At 41.8% G+C, this 19493-nt stretch overlaps 1 protein-coding gene across 1 annotated transcript in view; it reads left to right on the top strand.

Moving 5' to 3' along the window:
- The window catches only part of Ush2a (usherin), a 644634-nt gene that overhangs the window by 224543 nt on the left and 400598 nt on the right, over window positions 1-19493 (top strand). The window contains 1 exon segment of the mRNA XM_040738771.1: window positions 10085-10215. Coding sequence (XP_040594705.1) covers window positions 10085-10215 — 131 coding nt within the window.

Below are 19493 nucleotides of genomic sequence, written 5' to 3'. Positions count from 1 at the left end.
CTGTTTGGTGTCAACGTATGTTTTTCGCTTTTCTTTCTTTTTTTTTTTTTTTGGATTGCCATAGAAGCTACTGAAGACATTCTACAGACAAGGCCCCTCAGCAGTTGTACTGAAGCTGCAAGTTGGTGGAATTTGATTAATTTTTGACAGTGCTTGCTTTGTAAGATGAAATACAGGACATTTCTCTATGTTTAATATATTTAGTATGTTGGCAAATAATTCTTGAACTCTTGCTTATTTGGCATGAATCCATATAAATTTAAATCTGTGAAATGTGTATGTTTATTTCAGCATAAATTATGTATATACATGCACATGAACCTTCCCTGAGCTAGACAACAATAATAGATATGATAAACTTTATAGATGTGTGTCAGAAAGTTTTCAAATTTTTACAAACAGAATAAAAATCCCATCTTAAAGATGTTTTTGTAGCTAAAGTTTTTCTAGGTTTAAATATTTATTTTGCTATAGTCACTTGTTAAAACATTAATAATAAACAATGTAAGATAGTTACTTCATGGAACCAAACACATGCTGGATATTCTGTTGCTTACCCAGAAAACAAACAGGTAGATTGTAGCATGAAAAATAAAAGATCCAGAGACTGATATTGGGGTTAAAGCTTTAAGCTAAAGAACAGAAAAGCAAAGCAGTCAAGTCAGTGGGTCTTACCTATACCCAGTTGAAATGGCAGTCCTATTCCCACAAATCCTCAGAGGCAAAAGGCTCCCAGATCCTGTCTCTTCCTCCTTCCATCTGTTTCTCTTTCCAGTCATATCACTCCTGTCTCCACCTCCCTACTGCTGGGATTAAAGGCCTGTGACTCCAAGTGCTGGGATCCCCCTTGTTTGAGCTGTTACATTCAGGGCTAGATCAATTTCATGTAGTCGGCCTTGAACTGATAGAGATCTGCCTGCCTCTTAAGCCTTAGTCCTGGGATTGAAGGTGTGTACCACCAGAGCCTAGCTTCTACAGCTAACTCGTATGGCTGTTTTGCTATTTTGATCTCCAGCGGCTTTCATAAATCATAATGTATCACCATAGAATATTAGATAGATTATAGTTCACTATTCAATTAAATTGTGTCAAAATGAAATGGTGTTGTGATCTGGATGTTTAATAACCTCCACAGGCTCACGTGGTAAGAACACTTGGTCCTCAGCTGGTGGTGTGGTTTTGGAAGGTTGTAGACCCTTTAGGTTAGGTGGAGCATCGTGGAAGACAGTGCATCACTGGGTGGGTCTTAGTATCCCGCCACACTTCTTGTCCACTTTCTTCTTTGTGACTGAGGATGTACCGTGTGAAACCACCTCACCTTCCTGGCATCATGCCTTTCCCCACCAGGGTGGGCTGCAGCTCTTCAACCTCTAATTGAACCATCCTTCCCTAAGTAGTGTCCCGCTACTACAAACTATATCTGGAGAACGGAATGCACAGAGACGGACTCAGGACAAAGTATTAGCATACTAAAAATAGTATTCCCAAGATTAAACATTTATTTAGCAAATATTTTGAGGACTCCGCTTTGTGGCTGCCTCTGTTCAAGGAGTTAAGATGCAGAAGTCAATAAAACAAAGTTCCTCCAGCATCCGACACACTCTGAGGACATTTGAAAATAGTCAGAGGAAAACAAAAATATAGCTGAATCACACACTGTCTGAATAAGTAAATAAATAGTGTTAAGTGGCTATAGTCTGTAAGAAGCAAGGAGATCAAATTCTTCATAGAGAAAGATACTTTAAAATAGCAATAAATGGAGACCCCACTGTGGTGGTTTGAATAAGAATGGCCCTCATGGGCTCACGTATTTGAGTGCTTAGTCATTAGGGACTGGTGCTACTTAGGATTAAGAGGTGTGGCCTTACTGGAGGAAGTGTGTCACCAGTAGTAGGCTTTGAGATGTCAGTTGTCCAGGATAGACCCAGTTGCTCTTTCTCTCTTCCTGCTGCATTTGGATCCAGATGTCAATCCAGATCTCATCTTGCACACCACCATGCTCCCAGCCATGGATACGGTGGACTAAACCTCTGAAGCTGTATGCAAGCCCCAATTAAATATTTTCCTTCATAAGAGTAGCTGTGGTCATGGTGTCTCTTCACAGCAACAAAACATTGACAAAGACACCCGTGTATATCAAGATATGGTGAAGCTTTATCCCAGTGAGGAGCCATGCTGTGAGAGAAGCTCAAATTCGGGCATTCATTCTAGGAACGCAAATCAAAAGGCAGAACAAGACTCCATTACCTAGCCCACCGGATCTTTGTTGGGCACTCCTAGTAATGCCAACCCCAGGTTTCTGCGAATGTTCAAACTGCTGGGGCTGGTTGTAAAACTGTGAAAGGGGGGAAGGAAGGAAAGCACTTTGAGCCGTCTCTGGTCGTGGACTAAGAAATGAAACGGCTGTTACTTTTTAAGGGGTGGAGAACGGGATGGCGATTAAATGAATGATAAACACAGAGCCCCTGATAGAGAGGCTGTTGTAACGGAGAAGGCGGCAGCTAAGGGCTGGTTTCACCGTTAGTAGAGCAGTTGAAGAGGAGATGCATCTGAGAAGACACAGAGAAGGTGAGATGTCAAACTGTGTGGGTCTTTGGGAAAGAACAATTCCAAAGTCCCAGAGCCAGACAGAATGGAGGAAAGGGAGGGCAGCTCGTAACAGGAACTGAGAGACACAAGGGAGCCTGGAGAACAAGACAGGTGGCTGTGGCCAGCACTGAGAAGAGGCAGTGATGTGTAGACAGAAGTTTATGTCCTGTCCTGTCCTACAGCTATCAAGTCCCAAATAAACACACAGAGGCTTATATTGATTATAAACTGTTTGGCCTATCGCTCAGGCTTATTGCTAACAAACTCTTAGTACTTCAACTAGCCTATAGTTCTTATCTATGTTTAACCACGCGACTTGGTACCTTTTATCAGTATGGTATTCTCATTTTGCTTCTGCTGCATCTGGCTGGACACTCTGTTTCTGCCTTTCCTCTTCCCAGAATTCTCCTAGTCTGCTAATCCCACCTGTACTTCCCCCATGGCTACTGGTCAATCAGCATTTTATTAAACCAAATACAAGTGACAAATATTTACAGTGAACAAGAGCATTATCTCACATCAGTGATGAGACAGGGATTATCTTCTGGTGGGACTCTCTGAGCATAATTTTATAAAAAGAATACATACTGAATGTGTGCTGTATATATGGGGTTATGAATGTGTGTGTGCTGTGTGTGAGAATGTGTTTGTGGTTATTGTGCTAGTGTGAATGTGTGTGAATATAAATATGTGTGTGTGGTGTGCAAATGTGTGTGAAAGTATGAATGTGTGTTGCTGTGTGCTGTTGAGTATGAATGTGTGTGTGCTAAGTATGTGAGTGTGAATGTATGTAAGTGTTAATTGGAGTGTGCTGTGTGTGACTGTGAATGTGTGTATGAATGGGTGAGTATGAATGTGTCTAATTGTAAATGTGTATATGTCCTACAATGTGACAATCTCTCTCACAGCTGGTTTTCTTTTTTATATATTTCCATCATTTACATGCACAGCAATGGCTAATGTATTTTAAATTTTGCCATCACCAATCATATAAAAACTAGACAAAACTACATTAAATTCTCATGTTTTGAAATAATCTGTTTTCAATGTGAGTGTGGGGAAACAAATATTTATCTGGAAAAGCATGTGAATGTAAAGCCTCCTATTTCTGCAGTTTCTTTCTTTCTTTCTTTCTCTCTCTCTTTCTTTATTTCTTTCTTTCAGTTAAAAACAAGCTTGTTTCACATGTCAATCCCAGCTACCTCTCTCCATGCTCCTCCCCTGCCCTCCCCACCAGGCTCCCCAGTCCCCAACTCAGTCTCCACTCTGATCCCCAGGGAAGGTGAAGCCCTCTATGGTGGAACTCCAGAGCCTGTCATTTCATCCAAGGCAGGGCCTAGGCCCTCTCCAAGAGTCCAGGCTGAGAGAGCATCCCCCATCATGGAAGGGGCACTCAAAGTCTATTTGTACATCAGGGATAAATACTACCCAAGGCTCCATAGATTACCTAGGCCTCCTAACTGACACCCACATTCAGGGGGTCTGGGTCAGTCCCATGCTTTCCACACAGCCATTAATCTGGGGTCCAAGAACTCCCCCCTGTTCAGGTCAACTGTTTCTGGGGGTTAAACCAGCCCAGTCTTAACTCCATTGCTCATCATTTATCCGTTTATGTTACTGGATTCCAAGAGTTCAGTTCAGTGTTTAACTGTGGGTGTCTGCCTCTGCTTCTATCAGTCTCTGGATGAAGGTCTGTTCCCCAGACTCTCTGGCAGTGGGATTGTATGCTGGCACTCCCCTGATTCATGTCTAAAATTCATATATGAGTGAGTACATATATGTGACTGGTTTACCTCACTCAGGATGGTTTCTCCTAGTGCCATCCATTTGCCTGGAATTTCAAGATTCCACTGTGTTTTTCTGCTGAATAGTACTCCATTGTGTAAATGTACCACATTTTCTCTATCCACTCTTCATCTAGGTTGCTTCCAGGTTTTGGCTTTTACAAATAATGCTTCTATGAACATAGTTGAACAGATGTCCTTGTTGTATGAATGTGCATCTTTTGGGTATATGCCTAAAAGTGGAATTAGGCACTCCCACCAGCAGTGGAGTATTCCCCTTTCTCCACATCCTCTCCATCATAAACTGTCATTGGAGTTTTTGATTTTAGCCATTCTGACAGGAGTAAGATGGTATCTCAGAGTTGTTTTGATTTGCATTTCCCTGATGGCTAGGGATGTTGAGCACATTCTCAAGTATCTCTCAGTCATTTTAGACTCCTCTACTGATAATTCTTTATTTAGTTCTGTACCCCACTTTCTGATTGGATCTTTGGTGTTTTGGACACTTGATTCTTGAGTTCTTTGTAAATTTTGGAGATCAGCCCTCTGTCAGATATGGGGTTAGTGAATATTTTTTCCCAATCTGTGGGTTGCCTCTTTGTCTTGCTGACTGTGTCCTTTGCCTTACAGAAGCTTCTCAGTTTCAGGAGATCTGATTTATTAATTGTTGATCTTAGTGTCTGTGCTACTGGAGTTATGTTCAGGAAGTGGTCTCCTGTACCAATTCCTTCAAGGGTACCTCCCAATTTCTCTTCTAAGAGGTTCATTGTGGCTGGATTTATGTTGAGGTCTTTGATCTGCAGTTTCTGTAGCGTTTAAACTTGTAAAACTATTCAGTATTTGTTTTTGGTTAAATTTCCTAATGTATAACATATAGAAATGTGAGGAAATGAGCATTATCTTAGTTAGGCTTTCTGTTTCTGTGAAGAGACATTATGACCACCTCAACTATTAGGAACATTTAATTGGGGTGGCTCATGGTTTCAGAGGTTTAGTCCATTATTATCATCATGGTGGAACACGGCAGCATGCAGACAGGCATGGTACTGGAGAAGGAGTTAGGAGTTCTACATCTTGATCCACAGGCAACAGGAAATGAACTGTCTACCACACTGTGTGTAGCTTGAACAGGTAAGACGTCAAAGCCCTCCCCCACATCATACACTTTCTCCAACAAGGCCACACTTCCTAGTAGTGTCACTGTCTATGGTCAAGCATTCAAACATATGAGTTCTGTGGGGGCCATACCAATTAAAACTACCACAAGCATGGTATAGATTATTTCCAGATAACAACGACTCTTTACATCCAGCACTCAGATCAAATGGAACCCTGCTTGGCCTCTAGAAGCCCAGCCCCAGGTCCGGAAGTCTCAGAATCCTTGTGTCCTGACTTCTCAAGACATAGATATTGCTTTTCTCTGGCTTCAGAATTTGTATAAATGGGTCCTTACAGACAATTTTCCACTCTATGCTGACCATCCCTTGAACAGTATTACATATATGAGATTGGCACATGCACTTGAATGTGGCCGTAGCAGATAGAGCTGTCTTTTCTGTAGTGTTGGTATTTTATGTGGTCCAGCCGAGTGGGAGCAGGAAGGATTCCTATCATATTTGTGTATCTTCTGAAACTATGTATTTTGAGATGGTGTGTGTAATAAGGAATCTAATGGCTAAATCAGAAAGAATGAATGTATTCCTACAGGGTGACTGATGCCTGTAATCCTAGCAGTATTCACAAACCTGGGGCAGGGAGGTTGCAAGATCAAGTCCAGCCTGTGTTCTAGCACAAGATTCTATCTGAAAAATAAGTATGTTTTAAGCTCCATGAATGACCCCATGACCATTTCCAAATAGTTGTTCAGAGTTGCAACACTTATTTGGGGGTAGAGCTCTTTCTCTAGAAATTATTTACTTGTATATTATAGAATATGGACATGTTTATCGAGTTATCTCTAACCTTAAATTCTTTTAAATTTTAAAACTGTAACATTTTTGAATATGTAATTTTCACACTTCCTTTCCCCTCCAGTTCCTCTCATGTTCTCTCCCATTTAACTTCATGGTCTCTTCTTCCTCAATCATTGTTACACACTTACACATACATCCTGCTGAGTCCACTTGGTGTTGCTAGTATTTATATGTGTTTAAAGCTGATCCCTGGGATTTGACGCTCTTAGCAGTTCTTCGTCTAGGAGTGGGGCCTTGTGAGATTTTCCCATACATGACGCATATTAGAATCTCCACTGGTACTGAGATTGTACGTGTTTCTTATTAAGATTTCATGAGTGCAGCTCCCTGGCATGCTTGGAAGACAATATTTCATAGCAAACATCCTTGTCCTCTGGTACCTACGATCTTTCTGTTCCTTCTTCTGTGATGTTTCCAAAGGTGCAGGGTTGGGTTATAGATGATTAACTAGTGGTGGACTCCCTACAGGGGTAACCCATAGCCATCTAAATGAACTTAAGCCTGCCCCCTTATTAAGAGGAAATCCATGCTTGGCACTGCAAACCTAGCCAACACCTGTGGTTGGTGAGGTCATGGACCCTTGAGAATAACCTACTGTTGCCACATTCCTTAGGCAGAATAATTTCTGACTGCATTCTAAATGTCTACCCTTGTATCCACAGACAGTGTACTGTTAGCCCTCATCTGAGCTGGAATTTATACTCCATATGTTTGCTTATGAATTTGGCATTTGTGTAGTCTTATACATACTGTGTTTTATCTCATGTATTTTCTTTATTATATTGTATATACACACACATATATACATACATATATATACTCAAATATACCTATATATACATAATCACTGAACATATTTGCCAACATTTGTCCTACTAGCCTAGAACAGTGTCCACTGAATTTTGTTTCCTGAAATATTTTCCAAATGAATGCATAAATTTAGAGACAACACCAGCACTCTACTATTTCTCTTACCCCTAGATATAGATGGTGTAATTTAGCTCATATTTTCTTTGTCTTGCCTTTGAAAAATGCAGATCTCCCTTTATGAAGCAGGAAGGTGCTGTTCACTCTGCTGCCTGTCTGAGTCAGTAGGGCAGCTTCATACAATTGTCTACAATAAAGCTGTTGGGATACTTTTTTGGCTGTGGTCCACAAGTTTTCCTTCTCTTGGACCCAAGATGGAAACATGTGTGAATCAGAGGGGAGTGAGGCATGGGCAGGCTCTGCCCCGACAAGAGGCCTCATATCTGCTTTCATTCCTTTGGCCAATGAAAGTCACATGACTGAGCCTAAGTCAGTACTTGGGAATTTGTAAATATGTGGCTCTCTTTGGGGAAAAGAGGGTGTTAATTATTTTGAATAATTGTGCATTTAAACATTCTATCTCATTGTAAATTCAATAACATTTTCCTTATTTCATACATCCATCAAACTATTATTATGTTTATATTTACATATATTTATTTGTTGAGTTTAGTTCATTTAAATAATTGATTATACGAAGCAAACATGTGGCTCAAATGCTAGGACTTGCCTGTATGGATAGTTGTAGTAATCTAATTATTAAGATTATGCTTCAATAAAATTGTAAGTTTTCATTTTCCTCCTAGAGTCTAGAAGAAAGAATATCTATTTATATTGGTAACATTGAGGAAAAAAAGATGTAAAGATTGAGAGAGAGTAGCTGACACCATTAAATCAAGACACTCTTTCTTATACTGCATCTTCTGTTCATGGCAGATACTTTCCTCTGTATACAGCTTTATATATTTGTTGGCCTAAAAGGCACCTCTTTGTTTTAGAAGGCTTGCAAATTATTATGTTTTGATAAACACGTGCATTTGTACACTTTGGGAGGTGTGTAAAAATTAAAATATTTGCAAGTGCTTCTTAAAACATTTTAATATTCCCATAATCTTGGCTATTTTTCATTTCCCAGATGTCTCAAATTATAAACAATAGTATACTCAGGTTCAATAACTGTTTCCCTCTTCAACCACTCAAACCCTGACTCCCATCATCTCTGCAGTCACACTGGAGATGCCATCCTGCCCATCAGTAGAGAACAGCATACCCTTCGCGTCTCGAATTACAGCTGTTTTTATCCATTGCCCTTGAGTTATTTAGCTTGAAAGCCATCATTTTAGTCATAGCATTTGAGAGCAAAAGAGAAGATCAAAACCTAATGGTCAGGCTGAACCTCCCATCTGAATTCTCTTTACCTAAAATCTCAGTATATTTATGAAATACATCTATGCCCTATGGTAGAGAATGGAGCTGAGAAGATGGACCAGACATGACTTCCGAGACAGTTAACACTGAACCAAAGCTCAGCCAACTTGACACAGTCTAGAGTATGCAGAGACGCCTGAGAAGAGTGTCTCCATGGAGGGACTTGCCAGATCACATGGGTCTGTGAACATTAACCGGACAAGGTAGACAAGATGGCCTTGATTGCTAATTGATGGCAGAGGAGCCAGCTCACTGTGGGTGGCACCAATCCCTGAGCAGGTGGTCCTGGGCTGTAGAAGAAAGCTAGCCTCCCATGAGCCTGGGAGAGAGCCAAAAACCAGCTCCTCCATTGTTTCTGCTCTAAGCCCCTGCTCCTGCTTGAGTTGCTACTACTCAATATTGACTTCCTTCAATAATGTATTTACAACACGTAAGTTCAAAACATGCCCAACCCTCCCCTACAACACACTCACTTAAGTTGCTTTTGGCCGCAGCGTTTAGTGTTTGTCACAGCAACAGAGTGAAGTTTACCCACCCCCATAGGCCCTTCAGTTATTAGCCCAGCCTAAGGAGAGATTTTTTTCAAGTATTTCTAATCCTAGCCTATTGTGTATTACTGCTCAAATCAGAATCCATTCATTATTTATTATTTGCGTTTTAGCTTTTGTTTGATTTTCAGGTGTGTTGTTGATCTCTTTATTCTCACAGTCTGCTCTGTTAATTTTACATTTCCAGTGAGACTGGGAAGTCTCAGAGCAGGCACTGTGGTACTTAGACTTGACTGCCAGCTTCAGCACCTTAAGCTAGGCACCCCCTGCACAGGACATTCTCCACATATGTGCTGTATCGGTGGGATTCCAAGGCTGGAGACGGGGCTGATGGGTCCTAGCAGTGTGTGTGTGAGAGAAACATTGCAAACTGCCCCCATCCCCTGAGCTGGAAATTCCTGTGAGATAAGAGTAGTGAATGGTGTGTGTGGTCTGAAGGGTCTGTGAAGGCTGCAATCTTGAAAGCTACCACCATTTGCTGACTCAGTCATCTCCAAGAGGCCAGCTCATCCAGGTGTTTTGTCTTAGCATCTATTACTGAATTGATTCTTCCATTTTCATAGGTTTTTAAACAAAGCCTTTTGAGGTTTTCATTTATGTCAAGAAGTCATTTACTTTTAGGACCCTCTGATAATACCTGCAAACTGATATTATTAAGTATCCAATTTTGGGTTTGACATGTCATGTCTTTTCAGGTGACTGCATTTTTTTTGCACATATTTAAACCTTGTTTTATATTGATTAACATGAGGGAAACAAAATGTCCAAGTGCTACTTAGCCTTTAACACGAGATATATTTAAACCCATTGACTGGGCCTATCCCAGAAAATTGCTGTGTATAATCTCCTGACTGTATTCACTGCATCATAAATAATAATGAAAGTAAATGTACATTTATCAGAAAGAATCAACAAAACTACAGCCGTGACTAACCAATGCCACCTGCATCTCTAGGCATCAAGGCCAGCTTCCGGACAAGGATGCCTGAAGGTCTGATCATCCTCGCAGTTTACCCTGACAGCCAGAAAGAGTATTTTGCCCTTCAGCTGAAGAATGGCCATCCATATTTTCTTTCCAATCCCCAGGTAAATTACTAGCCATGGTGGTTAACATTTGTTAGGCTGCCAGGTGGGTACCAGGTACTGGGGTAAGTACGCAGATGTTTATGGAGAATCTTCATCTGAACCTGGAGAGGTGTGCAGCAGAGTTTTGTTTTTGATTTGGTTTGTTTTGTTATTTTCTACATCAGTGGTTCTCAATCTTTCCAATGCTGTGACCCTTTGTCACAGTTCTTCATGTCATGGTGACCCCCAACCATAATATGATGTCCCTGCTACTTGACAACTGTAACTTTGATACTGTTGTGAATAGTCATGTAAGTATCTGATGTGCAGGTGCCCCCTAGAAGGGTTGCAACCCACAGGCTGAGAACCACTGATATACATCCCCTACAGGTAAGGAAAATGAAAATTACAAAAAGGAAATGAGTCCCCACAGTCAAGATAACAGCGCTTTCCCCCAACCCAGTCTATTTGACGAAGCTATGTGCTGAAAATTAGTGAACTACCATGTGATAATTTAAAATGGATAGGTGGGTGTGGTGGCGTATGACTGGAACCCTGTACTTCGGAAGCTGGGGCTTGGAGGCTAGCCTCTGTGCATAGTGAATTCCAGGCCAACCTGGGGAACAGATGGGATCTTGCCACAAAATAAATCAATGAATCTGAACAGATTTACCTTTTCTTCAGAGAACAAATAATGATTTTGTTCTCTCTTATGTCTGCCTCTCTTTCTCCTTTTTGTCTTTCAATCTTAAATATTTCACCAGCAAATATTTAAGTAGCTTTTAAGTACTGTTTAACTTCATGTTTCATACACCAAGTGTTTTAAAGTTAAATACGGTTATAACCCTGAGTAGCAACCTAGGAAGTATGTAGTAAAATAATTAATTTAAACTCCTTTATGAGTATTTAGAAAACAATGTTTGAGATCACATGAGCATAAAATGGAATGTTTTTAGGCCTGAGTTGTCAGTCTTAGCAAACACAATACTGAATTAGTGTGTGTATGTGTGTGTGTGTGAGTGAGTGAGAGAGAGAGAGAGAGAGAGAGAGAGAGAGAGAGAGAGAGAGAGAGAGAGAGAGAGACTTTTCTTGGAAGAAGTGAGCAAATGTCTGTTTGCCCAGATAGGACACCACTGGTAGACTTAAGAAATGACGCAGCGAGTTGGGCTGGGTGAACCAATGAGTTTCTGGAGGTTACTTAAAGGCTTAAAGGAGTATGGATGACTTTCAGCCAGCTGTGTCTTTCTCTCTGAGCATGGGACACGATTTACAAATGCCACATCTGTGGGATGTCTCTGCCCAGGTTGCAGGCTGCTCCATGGAAGAGTCCTCTCCCTCAGGTTCTTTGTTTATAGCACTTTGAGAAAAATCACTGGAAGGATGTCTTCTTGTCAGTTAGGGAGTCCTGGCCACCATTTGACATATCTGGCCTGTGAGAGATAGAATACGATATTTTACTTTCCATTTGTTCAAGTCTTCCCTCTAACCCATGGCTAAAGTCATAAAAAGTGCATCTACATGGACAACTTGTGTGATATTGTCAAAACCTGTGGGGATTTTCCCCTCCATGTCCAAGCTGTGATGGGAGATGTCATTCTGTAAATCTGTCTTTCTTATTTGTTGATGAATAAAGCACTGTTCGCCAATAGGGAAGTAAGATAGGAGGGACTAGGATTCAAGAAGAATTGTGGGAAATGTAGTCAAGAGAGAGGGTCATCATGTGATCTCCTGGGAGGAGAGGATGCATCAGGAGGGTGTTCTTGGAAAGATAAGTCCTTATAGAATTATATATTAGTAGTCTCATGGGTTAATACTTAAGACAGAACCAGCCAATGAGAAGCCCTGCACATTGGCCGACCACATTGTAACTAATAGAGTCTCCGTGTGTTACTTGGGGACTGAGACAGCAGCGGGACCCAAGTGGCTGGTGGGAAGAATGCTCAACACGAAGCTGTAATTAGGACCCTGGACTGAGAGCCATGGGTGAAGGTTTCAGACTCTTAGAACCTGAACACCCAGTGACCTGGTATGAAGAAATGGGGCCTGGACACCCAGTCACCTTGAAGGGAGACCTGGGGCTCAGGCACCAGGTGGCTTTGTGGGGAGAACCTGAGCTCTGATACGTGGTAACCTCAGGGGGAGACCTGTGGTCAAACAACCAATGACTTAGAGGAGAGACCTGGGTTTTGGACACCAGGTAGCTTTGTGGAGGTGGAGAATCAGACCCTTTGGATCACATGTGTCTGAGGGTCCTGCCAGGCTCCTGAACAGGCAGGTGGGGAGCATCTCGCTTTGTAAAGCTGGGACCTGAGGATGTGGCAGAAAAGGTTTTTTTTTTCTCAGTGTCTTCAAAGTGGCGTGATAGATCCTTGGCTGGGGAATTAGGTGGCCTTTCTGACAAGGATCACCAAATGTGCCTCCCCTGCTGGAACTGTAGCATCTTATTGGATGTTGATAGATAGAAATTAAGGAAATTAAGTGGATAATACTGTCACCATCACCAACAATGTGTGTGTGTGTGTATATATATATATATAGAGAGAGAGAGAGAGAGAGAAGCTTAAGCTGCCACAGGAGGCAGGACAGATGGTAGCTATAGACAGAAGTCAGCACACTAAGTCTGATGCAATTACAGAACTGAAACATTATTTTTTTCCCTTTGAAAACTTTAAGGAGATTAATTAGAGAAGAGGTATCTTTGAGGCATAGATTAGAAGAACATAATGTTGGAGAAAGTTCCAGAACAAGAAAAGGAGTTACAAGATAAAAATAATACAGCACTTAAATGTGTCTGTGTTGATAGAAAACCTATTAGAAATTTATTTAAAAACCCCAGCGAATCCCAGTCAAGACTCTGTGGTTTTGCCCCGTGCCCGGCTTTGTGATATACATTCTCTCTACCGAGAGCTCCGTACACCCACTCACACACACACAGATGAGGTAGGAACCCTTATGTCCCCCTTTCCAGGTGTTCATTCTGAGCCACTAAGTGGCCAATTTTTAAACCATGCAATCTAGGTCTAAAGCCAGGGAGGCAGACAGTCCTGTAACTTGGAAAGAGACTGAGGCAGGAGAAAGACCAAGAGTTCAAAATCATCCCAGGCTACCTGCTCTCAAAAGGCAGCATGAAGAGTAGAACTGTCTCCAGGATGGTTTAGCATTCCTTCAGTGCTTCTTTTGATCAGCAAACAAGGATGCTGAGGACATATTCAGAAACATAGGATAAGATACAGCCAGTCTGGAAACTATGTGAAGATTGTGTCACAAAGGCATCTGAGCCATAAGAGAAGAGTGTCTAAGTTACTCCAAAGAGAACCAGGGTGAAGTATAAAATCACCTCTTTAACTGAACCCTGATTGTCGCATGAGAGTGCATAACTAGTCATGGGTTTTATCAGCACAGACAGTCTTTGAAATGGAAGAGTATCAAAGTAAGGACAAAGTGAACGCCATAGCAAAGCAAAATAAAAAATAAAAAGTCAACAAATAAAACCAGCTGTGTTGGGGACTAGAATAGATTTTTAAAGTTCCTGCTTAGTGTAGGAGGGTGTCAGGAATTCCATCATATTGATAGAGATTGATCATTAAACAAAAGTTGAGGGAACACACAGATACACACAGTGAACAAAGAAACCAAACCCTCAGTTGTAAAATTTCACAAAACGAATGAATGAATGAATAAATAAATGAATTAATCACCACAATAGCAAAAGTAAAACAGGGGAACAGTGAAAGTGAGCTTCAGAAGTCGGGAGAGCATTAATGAGGGGGTAAAAGCGGACCTCTGCCCCCACCCCATGCTCTGTTTCTCTCTGGGGGTATTTGCGAAGCCAGATGGGATAGTGCCTTGGCCATTCCAGCACTAACCTGGCAGAGCTCTCACATGGGGGAGGGCTGGGGGGCTCTCTTTAGGGATTGCAGCTTATTCTTGATAGATCCTTGGCTGGGGAATTAGGTGGCCTTTCTGACAAGGACCACTGGCTGTGCCTCCCCTGTTGGAACTGCACCATCTTATTGAATACTGATAGATAGAAATTAAGTGGATAATAGTGTCGCCATCACCAACAATCCCAATAGGGATTGCAGCTCATTCTTGAACTCACCAAGATTTTCTTCTTAAGTTAGACCAACTGTTTCGTACCAAGTGAGAGAAGCGGTGTTAAATGTAGTTTTCTTTTTGTTTTCCTGCACAACTTGGTTAAGAACTTACAGGGCTAAGAAGATGACCCCGGGAGTGAAGTACTTGCTGTGCAAATTAAGGACTTGATTTTGGACCCCTGCATACACATAAAAGGCCAGTGTGGTGGAGGCCACTGGGGAGATCGAGACAAGTGGATGCTTGAAGTTCATTGGCCAGCCACCCTCGCAAAGTCTGTGCACTCCAGGTTTCAGGGAGAGACCCTGTGTACTGACATCTTGTTGACACTTTGACAAATAAAGCTAGCCTGAAGATCAGAGGGCAGAGCTAGCCACTAGTTAACCGTGGCGATCTGGAGGTATGTACACACAGATAGGAAGAGATTTGGCTGGGCAGGGAGAGGAAGTGGTAAGGCAGGAGGAGACAGGAACTCAGTCGCTTTTGGACTGGGAAATTGAGGAGGTAAGGTATGACTGTGGTCTGCTCCTTTATCTCTCTGACCTTTACGCATTTAACCCTGTATCAGACTCTGCGATTTTATTATTAAGGCCTATTAGAACTCTTACTACAACCCTGTCTCAAAATACAAGGTAGATACAATAGAGGAAGATGATACCAAACTTTGACCTATAGTCTTTACAAGTGTGGCTGAATGTACATGTGTCCATACTCACACATGAATATAACAAACACACACACACACACACACACACACACACACACACACACACACACACACCAAAACCTTAGGAACTGGAGGTTCTGGAGTTAGGCTCTGGGAACACAGACTGGGAAAGGACAGTGTGCAGCATGCCACTCCCAAGAACTGTTGATGTCCCTCCCAAAGTGAGAGTCTTCAATAAATGTGTGCATGGACATACCCACATCCCTAAACGTAGGAGGCTAAGCATTTGGAGACTAAAGACCTGTTGTCCCTAGATCCGGATGTCGACACCCCGCCTCTTTTGCTGTAAGTCCTACTGTCTTTCAAAAGTGTGTGGGCCTGGAAGACTGCATGGCAGGGGACAGCAGGGCCAAGCAAAGACTCTCCCCACTCAGCCACAGCACTGTCGTGAGCCCGTTGACGCTGCCAGGAAGCTCTCTGGAGTCTCGTCCGATAGACAGACAGGAGCAAGTGACAGTGGCGGAGAACACTTCCCATCATTTCTGCTACTCTTGCCCTCCTCTCTCACCAGAGCTCACCCTGCCTGCCAGCAGCTTTCCCAGCTGCTCCACCCCTGCCCATATAGCTGGATCCTAAGCGTATACTGAGTTGGTAGAGACCAACTGAATACTGCACTTGCAAACGTGTCGAGCTGGGGGCAGGAAGGGGGCCTCTGTGGTGCCAAGTAAGCACATTTCTGTCTGGAATGCTCGCCCCCCTGTATGAGGCAAAGCTGCCTGCTTTCGGCATACTGACAACTCATTTACTTTCGAAGAAGTCAGGTATTGCGTGAGCAGGCTTGCCTGGGGTGTACTTCAGAAGATGTAATCAGTGGTGTTGGGCCAGGAGGCAATCTGGGAAGCAGGGAGCACCAGCTAGTGTGGGCTGTGCCCTCACCTCCCGCCAAGGGGTTCATACCTAATGCAGGCTAACTGGACGTGTCTGCTCCCGGCATAATGAAGGCCCTGCTTATTTTTAGACAGTCACTGAAACTGCCAAATAGAGAAAAATTTGGGCAGTCTCCTCTTATTTGTTCTCACTCTGGGATAGAAAACTGAATATAGATTTGCATGCAGGGTTAGAGATACCCCATATTTGAGGAAGTAGACACATTCGTTTTATGCACCTGACAGTGGCATTATAATTATGTGCGTTTCAAGTACTTGGTGTATCACTTTAAGTCATTTTCTCCTTTTCTCTGTAAATTAAGACAAGGTTGCCTAGTGAACTATGTATCATTCCGACCACACTGGTAATTATGTGCTTAATGTGTTTTTTTCTAATCGGAATGTCACCCAGTGAGACTGCTTTATCCCTAACCCAATTCTTAGGAAAATATAGGTGCATGATAAACACTCTTGACAGATTATCTGGTTAAGGGTTAGATAATTGTGACTAAAACTCTACCATAGTTAAATCAGACCATCCACTTTCTGAGGTGAAATTTCTGACTTTTAATGATTCTGTGACTTGTTAGTCCCTACCGGCTTTGTTTATTGGATGCTTTGACTTTTTCCAGAATAAACTGAGGTGGTGGCTTTTAAATGACTGTCCCTGAATCCATTCACAAGAATTTAATTTTGAATCCCAAAAGGGACATTTTCCAGGAACTTTGTTTTTGCTGATTCTTTGTTTTGGTTTTCAAAGCAAAGAATGCTTTCTCTGTGTAACAATTCTAGCTGTCCTGGAACTCACTTTGTAGGCCAGGCTGGCCTCAAACTCATAGAGATTCTCCTGCCTCTGCCTCCCAAGTGCTGGGATTAGAGGTGTGTGCCGCCATGCCTATCTGTTTTGCAGGAATTTTGAAGTCACTAGGTTCAAAATAACTTTATATTTTATTGCATGCTTCAAGTTTTAAAGTGTCTTAATAGTCCCGAGACATGAGTTGCTTACACAGCTGTAACTCCCACAGAGCGAGGCTATTCACCTAACCCTCAGTTTCTCCCCTGTGTGTCCAATATGTTCTGCTGGATAGGTATTTGGGAAGAAGAAAAAGGATTCTTAATGATAGTTATAATTGGACATGCGTGTGTCAGGAACTGAGCACCACAATCATTGTTAAGAGATAAAAACAAGGAATAGAGAGAGAGGGTTCTGCAGTTAAGAGCACACACTGATCTTACAGAGGACGTGAGTTCAAGCCCCAGCAGAGGCATTGAGAGACTAACAACCTTCATAACTCCAACTCCAGGGAGATCTGATGCCACAGGCAGCTGCAATCTCTCTCTCTCTCTCTCTCTCTCTCTCTCTCTCTCTCTCTCTCTCTCTCTCTCTCTCTCGCTCACACACACACACATCTACACGTAATTTAAAATCATGAAAATAAAGCTTAAAAGGTGACAAACATAAGAAATTAATTGCAACTTTAATTTCTATAGTTTCATTGAGTCTCTAAAATAGCTATAATTTTCCAGTCCTTCATTTGGCTACTCCAATTTTGTGTAGACTTGATGAGATGATATTTGATTGCCCAGTTTGACCCAGTTTGTCCCTTCAGTATTCTATACTTAGTGATGTTCACAGAAATGACAAGGAACATCCTGTCTTTGAAGACAAGGAACCTTTGAAAATAAAACTTGCAAATAATTCCGAACAGAGTCTTACTGCTATGCCTGATGTTTTCCACGTGTAACACCAGGCCTGGCTGTAGAACTATTACTATGCAGATATTGGCATCCTCGTTAAAGAATGCTGTGCAGAGTTCCTTCAAGACTTACTACAAGTTTGGTGCACTCTGCCTAGGACACTTCAGCAGATCTCCATCCAGTCAATAGGAGTTCTGATGCGAGAGCTATCCCTGCCACAGATTACTGCCAAACAAAATGTGCAGAGCCTCTCCTCAGACACCTGATCTTTAAAATGCAGAACCGTTTGTAACAATTTTAACGCTAACTAAGTACACTTTGATGAGACAGCGTTTAATAAAATGCTCATTAATTTCATCATTAGCACGGGTATGCTCAGAAGTAAGCCAGTTTCTTATGTCACACCCAATTAGCATCCCATGCTAGTAATCCCATTAGTATTGTTGAATTCACTAATGGAAAAACTAATGGGCATGCTACCGGGGCACATTAATTGGGCACGACACCAGTTCTGGTTTTAATTATTAAACTATGATAATGAAATGTGTGTTTGTAAAATATTAAAATGTTGAAATAGAGTTGAGGAAAATAAGGGGATATGTAGTGAAAAAGAAAAAAAGCAGAGAAAGAAAGACAGTCTAAGACTAGAGATAACTTTGCAAATGGTCATTTATCTCACTGACCAGATTGTCTATGTAAGTTGGGGTACTGTCCATGTGAGAACCGAGTCCTGTGCTTGTGGGAAATTAAAAGCTCATTTTGGCTGTTGCTGCTGCTGCTGCTGTTTTTAACATTGGTGGCATGAGATCCTAATCATTGTACATGATGCCAGGTACATTATGAGGCTTCACAAGAGCCAATTAGATGCATGAAATGGGCATGTCCTATTCTTAGGGAAATATAAGCAGAAATATTTCACATAAGAAACTAGAGCCTTGTGCTGTGCTGTGAAATCTATCATGTTAGAGAATTACCAGTTTTTCCCCTTATGAAAAATAGTACAGCAAGTTTATTAGAGTTTGCTGAAACATCCTAGGTAAATTTCTGGAAAATATATTTCTTCGTATTTTATATGAATGGATATGTGCCTGCATGTATCTGTATACTATGTGTGCAATACTGGGGGAGGCCAGAAGAGGGAGATGGATAGCCCCAAACTGGAGTTACACAGGTTATAAACTGCCACGTGGGTGCTGAGAATCAAACCCAGGTCCTCTGCAAGAGCAGCCAGTGATCCTGACCTCTGAGCCATCATCTCATCAGCCCCAATTCCAAATTATTTTTTTTAATGTGTGCTATTCAAACCAACCTTGCTTATAGTTTCTAAGAATTCTCACTAGCTTATCAACTTCACATTTGGGTCTTTCTCAGGAAAACCAACCTTGGTATTGAATTTATCTTTCTTAGGATTGGAGAGATCTGTATCTTAGTCACAGTAGTAAATGTTGGTAATGGAGATGGAGTCTCTTCTCTCTACTCTGATTTGTGTCCTGAAACTGCTCACGCGGCTCTAACGTGCTAGGCAGGCTGCTCACTCTTTCTCTCCGTTGCTTCTTTTCCCTTGCCTGCTTGCTGATCCTCCCTCTTGGTCTCTGCCATTCCCTGGGTCTTATCTACTCAAGATCCCATTTCTCACTGTGCTGTTACTATCCAGACAGAACTATAGATGCTAAATTTTAGAGTACAGAGCACTGAAAACCAAAGATAACTTCTCACATAAGTTCACTAAATGCTCTTAATGCAACTCATTTCCTACCCCTTCTTACAGTGCATATTATGAAATTATTAGTGAAGCTAATTTTCCTGATGTTTGTTTATCCTTAGAATGTATATTCACAACTTTTCCCAGGTTTAAATTCTTCTCTTCTTTACAATTCCTCGATGAATCTTAAGATATGAATGTAGGTGCCCAG

This window comes from Mesocricetus auratus, unplaced genomic scaffold (genome assembly GCF_017639785.1).
Source record: "Mesocricetus auratus isolate SY011 unplaced genomic scaffold, BCM_Maur_2.0 Super-Scaffold_100676, whole genome shotgun sequence".
Lineage (NCBI taxonomy): Eukaryota > Metazoa > Chordata > Mammalia > Rodentia > Cricetidae > Mesocricetus > Mesocricetus auratus.
The sequence above is the reverse complement of the archived record's forward strand: the minus strand, read 5'-3'. Positions and strand labels throughout refer to the sequence as shown.